Consider the following 8,932-nt stretch of genomic DNA (forward strand, 5'->3'; position numbering starts at 1 on the left):
AGTGGAGGGAGATAAGCGTTTTGTGCATTCAACACGCTTAACATGCCTATCGTTTGAATCGCTTAAGTTGGAAAATCTGAACTTCAGTGGACATTCGCGCCACGTTAACCAATCATAAGCTTGCTCTTGCAGGGGCGTGATTATGACAAAGTGCCTGTTGTTGATATCCCAAGGAAAAAAATCTTGCCGAAATCAGTCAACACTTCATCAAACTGGGCTAGGTTCAGCCTCCGTCATCCAGGTACAGTTTCTGGAAAATTGATGATCTCACAGAGATGGGTGCACCTCTGAAAGCATCTAGTGGACTCAGCGGCAAACGAATATACACTGTTTGTCAGCCATCCTAAAGCACATAAAGCACAGCTACTATCTCAATAAAATCCACATTAGCCATTTAGCAACAAAGCTGAGTCACTGGGCAAACAAAAGGAGACAGTCCTAGCTGCAGCCCGCAGCTTGATGACATAGCTGACCAGGTCTGCTATGTAGTTGGCGATCGCCTACACCTACCCCCACCCTAAACCCTACCGTCACAGTAGCATGGGCGGCTCCCTTAGTGGGCGATACAACGTCCACTACATAGTTGATGATCACCTACACCTCCCCCTACCTTAAACCCAATCATAACAGTAGCATGGGCGTTACCTTAGTGGCCGGTACAAGGTCAGCTACGTAGTTTAGGATCGCCTACACCTCCCCTAAACCCATCAGTCACAGTAGCATGGGCTTTACCTTAGTGGGTGGTACAAGGTCCGCCTACATTATCAAGCTGTAGGATGCAGCAAGAACATCTTAGACAGAAGCCTTGCCCATGACGCGAATCTGTGTCTATTGTGAAGTGAATTTGACGTGCGAATGAAGTGAGTAAACTCAAAATGTTGTGTGATTTATTTGCACGTTCTGCATCTGGTGTGAACACAGCATGAGACTAAAAAATGTTTATCCAATTGAAATGTGTCAGGCCGACAATTCCTGAAATTCTGATAAGTTTGTTGGGAATTGTAGTATTATGAAGTACTATAAAGTTTTCTAACTGGCGAATGACATAATCTAGTTGGTAGTCTACTGTCATCTTTAAGGTGCGCGTTCGTGATTTCAGGAGGTGTGGCTTTGGACAGCAGGGGAGAGACTGTGTTTTAAAGACATTATGCTAACGTAAAGCATTGTGGCAGATTACCTACCGCACCTTTTAAAGATTTTTCATGTTGTTGATGTGTATTTTGGCATGGGGTGTTGAACGTGTGTGTGTGTGTGTGTGTGTGTGTGTGTATGTGTGTATGTGTGTGTGTGTGTGTGTGTGTGTGTGTCTGTGTGTGTGTGTGTGTGTGTGTGTGTTCTCCACATTTTTCAGGCCCCTTCATCGTCGAAAGAGGCCAAAAGTGAAGAAAGCATCCTCCAAATCAATGTGAGTTTGTTGTTCACACCATCTGCTTAATATAACTGAGCCAGGCAGTTATGAGCACTAATCCTCCGCAGCTTTCCTCCCTCTGTCATACAGTACATACACATGCTGTCACTCCCCACATGAGCAGCTTCTCAATTCTCCTGACATTCCTTTAGATGCACAAGCGTCCTTCATTACCGATTTAAAAGTGTGCTAACAGAGAGCAGTGTGGAGCGACCCACTGCCATAATTACACATTGTCCTCGTTTTCTGCTGCTTGACTTTCTTTTGTCTTTATGTACTCAGAACTTATTGAATGTTCATATTGGGTTTTACATCTTTCTGGATCTTATTTGTATGTCCAGTTGATGCTCTTTTGGTTTTCAGAAAGTATGTCTTGTATGGAAAGCCAATGATGCCAAAGGTTTTGAAAGAAAATAGGTGAAACATGATGATGCTGATATGCACAGCTTGACTATGTGATTAAAAAGTAGAGCAGATGAAATTGTAGTATTGAAGACTTTATATGTCTCTTTAAGATGTGCTGATATTTTTGAATATACACATACAAAGATCAGATGGCATGTTTATATACAGCAGGGAAAATAAGTATTGAACACGTCATGTTTCTTCCTGGTAATAATATTTCTAAAGGAGTTGTTGACATAGAATTGAACCAGATTTTGGTAAAACCCAAACAATACAAACATAAAAAAAAAATAAAAATAAAAAATCTGAAAAACTTGTTACGTGCAATGAAATGACACAAGGAATAAGTACTGAACTACTGAAATGTATTTAATACTTTATAGAAAAGGCCTTTGAGAATAAGGTCACATTCATTGCTCGGGGGGGAATTTTTTTTACAAACTTCAACAGAGTGTAAAAATCTTGACGGTTCTGTGGGTCTCGTCTATCAATTCATTCATTTATTTTCTTGTTGGCTTAGTCCATTTATTAATCCGGGGTCGCCACAGCGGAATGAACCGCCAACTTATCCACCAAGTTTTTACGCAGCGGATGCCCTTCCAGCCACAACCCACATCTGGAAAACATCCACACACACATTCACACACACACTCATACACTACGGACAATTTAGCCTACCCAATTCACCTGTACCGCATGTCTTTGGTCTGTGGGGGAAACCGAAGCACCCGCAGGAAACCCACGCGAAGGCAGGGAGAACATGCAAACTCCACACAGAAACGCCAACTGAGCCGAGGTTCGAACCAGCGACCTTCTTGCTGTGAGGCGACAGCTGATCTTTATTTTGTATTTTATATTGGGTTCAAGTCAGGTGATTGGCTTGGCCATTCTACAGCTTGATTTTCTTTCTCTGAAACCATTTGACAGTTTCCTTGGCTGTGTTTTAGCTCATAGTCTTGCTGAAATGTCCACACTGGTTTCATCTTCATCATCCTAATGTAGATGTTGAACTGAAGCAGCTAATATTTATTTACAATGAGGAAGGTTGCTGGAAAAAAAAAAGATTTCAGCTGCTGTCTGGGCTTTCACTGCCTTTCTACACCTCGGTTTCTTCATGTGTTCATTACATTTTTCCAATGTCATTTTATTTTATTACACATAATTTTGTTTGTAATTTAATTAGTTTAGTTTTCTTTGAATATGGATTTTTTGGTGGTTACCAACATCCGGTGAAAATTTCAAGTCAACTGTTTTTGAGAAAAATGATGACGTGTTTTATACTTATTTTCTGTGCTGTATGAAGCATATAGTAATGATATATTCACATGTACGTATGCCAACAACATTAATTATACTATCCTATATTAAATCTGACTTAAAAGTTACATGTTAGGATCATTAGTACCACAAAAGTGTGTCTTGAATTTTTAGGAATAAATATGTACCATTGAGGTACTAATATGGACCCTAGAAAATTGTACCTTTTGAAATGGTATTGTCCCAGTGAGGACAACAGAATACATTTTTTTTCTTGAAAGCAAAACTGCATATGTGTGCTAAAAATCAACACAATCAATTGTGTTAATAAAATAAAATGTCATGTTTAACCAGCAAAATCCAACCATTTAAACTGAACCATGTTTTCAGAAACGTGAATTTATTAAAGGCTTTTAAACAATGTATAAACTTGTTCAGACTATCGGTTTAAATTAACTATTCATGCATAACCAATTGGATTTCAGTCATATTTAGCAACTGTAAATGTCGAAAAATGAATGAATAAATAAATAACATTTTTATCTGTTTCAAACTACATGCATGTGTTTTGAAAGCCTATTCAAATAAATGTACATCTGTGAGCTTAAAATGGTGTTTAAAAAACTAAAAACTGCTTTTATTCTAGCCGAAATAAAACAAATAAGACTTTCTCCAGAAAAAAACATTATCAGACATGTTGTGAAAATTTCCTTGCTCTTTTATACATCATTTGGCAAATATTTAAAAATGAAAAAAAAATCAAAGGGGGGCTAATAATTCTGACTTCAACTGTATATCAGATTTTGGTTGATTACACTAAAGATTGAGTTTGCTCTGACCTAGCTCATGTAGCTTAAAATGGATTTGTAAATATTAGTATTTCACATTTTTGTTGTCATTCACACTTGGTAAATAAGACTGGATTCAAATCACTTGTAGAAAAATCTGATTTGGACTGAGATTTTCTTGTCTGTTTACCCAGGGGCCAGATTTGGGAAGGATGGGTTGGTTAGACCGATCTCTGCTATCCGCTGTGAAGGATGTGCAGAGGTGAGGAATGTGAACCGATGAACTCCTGACCCGAGGACAGCATAAACTCTTCAAACGTCCAGCTATAATCAAGTGAGGATCAGCACGGTTTTCTCTCAAAATGAAAACTTTTTCAATTCACTTTTTTTTGACCCACTACTTTATTCGTGAACTTTTTAATGACCTTTTCTCTCCTGGATTTTTTAATGAACGTTTTTTTTTAATGGGCCACTCTCTATCCGACCAAGCACCTAACATTTTGTGGCTGAGATTGATCAACTTCACGACTCTCATAAGACAAGAACACTCATATGGCTCATCATCAGACTTTTTCCTTTATTATTCCTGTAAGACTGTGATGTGGGACTCTGATACTGTGTTACAAACAGGGCCGCTGTGTGCCCTGACTTCTCTGCTGCTGTGGATACTGTAATATTACTCTCAAAGTGAATATTCCAAGGAAACGTCATGATACTTTACACACATTGTGCTGTAGTGTATGATATTAATGTCATCTGCAACAACAGTATGTAATTCTGTTCATGTTGCTTTCTGAAACATGGTGCTACTGTAAGTTAACACTTGGAACTGAATGCTGCATAGTATGTATTTTGAATGTATGTGCAATTAATGTAAATATTAGTGTATTTTTGCCAGACTGAACAAACGGGAGTAAGGAGAGCGGTCTCAGAAAAACCCTCAGTCTAACAAAGGTTTGACGTTTATCTGAATGCACTTATGAGTAACATACTAAACGGTGTTTGAGTAATGACGTGTTATTAATAGTTATGAAATTTCAGATATCTGTGTAGTTGTCATCACAAGCCAGTTCTGTCATTTTTGCTGTTTTCCTTTGCCTTTAAATGTGGAAAACAATTAAGGTGTAGTAGTTGTTGAATAAAAATGTTAAATACACGTGTATACCAATTTTTACATATTCCCCATTAGTATATAAGATTTTTCTAACATTAAAATTACCATTACTTGCAATGGAATAAGAATGTATATAATGAATCCCAGAATTTAATTTGTAACTAATATACACTCGCAGGCCACTTTATTAGGTACACCTTACTAGTACCGGGTTAAACCCCCTTTTGCCTTCAGAACTGCCTTAATCCTTTATGGCATTGATTCATTAAGGTACTGGAGATATTCCTCAGAGGTGTTGGTCCATATTGACATGATAGCATCCCCCAGTTGCTGCAGATTTGTTGGCTGCACATCCATGATGCGAATATCCCGCTCCACCACATCCCAAAGGTGCTCTATTGAATTGAGTGTTGGTGACTGGGGCGGCCTTTTGAGTAAAGTGAACTCATTGTCATGTTCAAGAAACCAGTCTGAGATGATTCGTGCTTTCTGACATGGCACGTTATCCTGCTGGAAGTAGCCATCAGAAGATGGGTTCACTATGGTTATAAAGGGATGGACTTGGTCAGCAACAATAGTTTAGGTAGGCTGTGGCAATGACACGATGCTCAGTTGGAACTAATGGACCCAAAGTGTGCCAAGAAAATATCCCCCACACCATTACACCACCACTGGCAGCATGACCCATCAATACAAGGCAGAATGGATGCATGCTTTAATATTGTTGATGACAAATTCTGACTCTACCATCTGAATGTCACAGCAGAAATTGAGACTCATCAGACCAGGCAACTGTTTTCCAATTTTCTATTGTCTAATTTTGGTGAGCCTGTGTGAATTGTAGCCTCAGTTTCCTGTTCTTAGCTGACAGGAGTGGCACCCGGTGTGGTCTTCTGCTGCTGCAGCCCATCCGCCTTAAGGTTGAAAGTGTTGTGCGTTCAGTACTTTGTATCTGTTTTATTCTATAAAAATTTGACAAGACAAAAATTAAATGTGACATTTATGATTTAATTCTGTTTATGATTTAAATCTGTTGGTACAAGTCTCTTACCTTATTTTTGTCAAGCTTTCACCATGAAAAGTATTAAAAACAAATGAATAACAGATATTTAGACATTATTTAGTTGTTAAATCATATTGAGCGAATCTTTATCAGACTAGGATACCATTTAAACCAGCTAAAATCAGTTTGGATTGTTTTACATTCATCATACTTTTCGAATTTTCAGCAGAACATTCAAGACTACGCTCCTCTTTTAAATATCAGTTGCCTAGTTCGCCTGCAGGTGGCGCTTTCTACAAATTTCAATATAATTCCCTTCAGGCAATCAAATATATGAATCCATTTCCACCTGAACCTGCACCTGTCGCGTGATATGAACCAACAACAAAACCTTCGAACAGGAAAAGTTTGTTTTACTCAGCTTTTAGGACGTCACGTTTAGAAAGTATGGGACAAGAGTCACTATTTGTGTGAAGGGGTGGAGAGAGCGAGAGAGAGAGAGAGAGGGAGAGAGGGGACTGGTGGCCACGAGACACCCCTGCGCGTTCACGTGCACGCGGCAGCAGAGGCGCGCGAGCATTCAGAGCTCTGAACCCATCACGAAGACCTCGCGCAGGACGTCCGACACAACGTGGAGATAAAGTTTTTACCATCTCTACCCTGACTTTTACACTATTTGTGGTTTAACCCTGCTATGTGAGGAGAAATGGCCGAGACTACGTAAGTTTGAATCTTTTTAAAAAGAAATTTAAGTCAGTTTTGACATGGGGGGGTTAGCGCGGTCAGTTGAACGTTAACGTTAGCTACTCAACTAACTTAGTTTTAGCTCTTTAAATCAGCTATTACTTGATGTTAAACTTCAAAAGCAGCGTGATTTTGTATGTAAGTCGCCAACACGTCAGCGTGAGAGAAAATGTGTAGATTTTGTCAATGAAGTGGTGTTTTTCTCTTGACTCGTGTAAGTTCAGTCATATGTTTTTGCTGTCGATTGCCCAGTCTTGTCATTAAAGCAGTCACTGCCAGAGGCCCGTTTTTTCGATTGTGTCTAATTTATTTGATTTGAATTGACTTCCCTGTAAACATGACTTGCTGACAGAACCCGAGAGTTATTATTGAAGTAAAGTTGGTTTTATATTCGCACATAATTTCTCCTTAATATAAATTCAAATCTGATACCATTTCAAAAGGTACACTTTTTTACTTAAATGGTCTATATTCGTACCTCAATAGTTCATATTTATTCCTAATAAATTCAAGATACACTTTTTTGGTACTAATGATCCTAACATTTAACAAGTCAGAAATTCAAATTCTAAATGGGGAAATCATGTTAACAGCCAATGACTATCAAAGTACATCATTGTTTACAGTCAGTAAATATCGCTAATGTTGTTTTGAAGTCTGACTTGCATGCTATTTCAGACCTAATATTCAAATTAGCATGGTAAATAATATAGGGACCGTTAAATGAAATAATGTGCAAATATAAAAGCAACTTTACCTCAATATGGATATTGGCTGTTTACACTAGTTTTACTCTTACTGTAATCTCAGACTGATCTCATCTGATAAACGAAAAAGATAAATTAACGTTACATCACTGTTCATAATCTTAAACATGGAACTACACAGGTTTCACAACATTACCCACCATAAGTTCTAGAAATAGCAATATTTATATTTTTTCAGTTAGTCATAGATGATTAGTGGATTGTAGTTCTATTTTAAGCTTTCCCAAATGTTTCTTAAACTTATAATAAGCACTGTCATATATTAGTTCAAAGAACTATCAGAGTGAGTCTTTATCCATATTTTACTTGCTTTGTTTAATTTCATTAACATGGTAAAGGTTTTATTAACCCTTTAACTGCCTGCTCTAACGTTAGCAAATGGTTGACCATATTTTGACTATTTGAAATAATCACTGTTAAAGTCTTTTAAATAATGGTTTACACGCACAGCATTGTTCGTTTACAAAAAATCAAACAAACATAATCCTGTTGCACTACTACACTTGATTTTGGTTTTATTGTAAAAAAAATAAATACATAAATAAAAATGGTTTAGTGTTCAATTTAGAAATTGTGGTTATGTTTTAAAAATAAATTGGTCTTACAATTAATATTTTCATAGTTTTCATAGTATATGTATTAATTCTGGTACTTTTACCATAAACCAACATATCAACCATTTGTTAGAGCTTGATATTTTAGAAATTACAGGATGTGTAAACTAGCAACAATAGGAGTTAAATAATGCAATCCAAATTTCTTTCTTCGTTGGCCAGTAAAAGGGTTAATTATTTTTGTGTTTTTATTTTTATTGAGGTAAAATTGGTTTTATATTTGCACATTCAAGCAGTTCTCCTTAATATAAATGAGGAAAACTATTAATACCAAAGTCTAAATAGACAAATCTAATTAGCAACCAACGACTCTCAAAGTGCAATATTGTTCTCAGTCAATTAAATGGTGTTAATGTTGTTTTGAAGTCATACTTGTTTGGGATTTCAGATTGAATATTCAAAGCAGCATTATAAGGACATTGTTGATGTTTAAAAAATGAATGAATGTGCGAATATGGCAAAACTATGCTATTTACACTCAGTTGTACAAATAGAGAAAAAACAGTTTTGATAAATATATTATGTTGCCAGTTTTAAGAATGTACTATGTGTTGTTATAGAGTCACCACTGTAATTATTCATTTTTGTTGGTAATATTCAGGTAATTTTTTTCATTTAAAGACTACAAACTTCTGAAGAAATGGCTACTATTTTTAAATATAATTAAAATATTGGGTACTGCGACAATATCATAAGAATGTTTTGTGAGCATATTGGCAGTTCAATAGATGGGGCTTAAAATTGAAAACTAGGGCTTCACAGTAAAGCGTTTTAGCATCGATATTGCAATGTGTGAACTCTCAACAGTCTCATTGCAGGACCTGCAATATCG

The 8,932-nt window shown here is 36.9% G+C and overlaps 2 protein-coding genes across 12 annotated transcripts in view; both read left to right on the forward strand.

The window, feature by feature from the left end:
• Positions 1-5,014, forward strand: part of sulf2a (sulfatase 2a) — an 82,165-nt gene extending 77,151 nt beyond the window's left edge. For all 9 annotated transcript variants that reach the window (XM_005169270.6, XM_073915573.1, XM_073915571.1 and 6 more), the window contains 2 exon segments: positions 1,352-1,405; positions 4,053-5,014. In XM_005169270.6, the coding sequence (XP_005169327.2) occupies positions 1,352-1,405; positions 4,053-4,083 (85 nt within the window). In that variant the 3' untranslated portion in view covers positions 4,084-5,014.
• Positions 5,015-6,553: 1,539 nt separating this feature from the next.
• Positions 6,554-8,932, forward strand: part of arhgap46a (Rho GTPase activating protein 46a) — a 47,840-nt gene continuing 45,461 nt past the window's right edge. For 2 of the 3 annotated variants that reach the window (XM_005169287.6, XM_068224156.2), the window contains exon 1: positions 6,554-6,695. Coding sequence is in view for 2 of the 3 variants with exons in the window: in XM_068224156.2 (XP_068080257.2) it covers positions 6,682-6,695 (14 nt within the window). In the remaining variant the exon portion in view is untranslated. 3 annotated transcript variants of the gene reach the window in all.

This window comes from Danio rerio, chromosome 11, assembly GCF_049306965.1.
Source record: "Danio rerio strain Tuebingen ecotype United States chromosome 11, GRCz12tu, whole genome shotgun sequence".
Taxonomy (NCBI): Eukaryota; Metazoa; Chordata; class Actinopteri; order Cypriniformes; family Danionidae; genus Danio; species Danio rerio.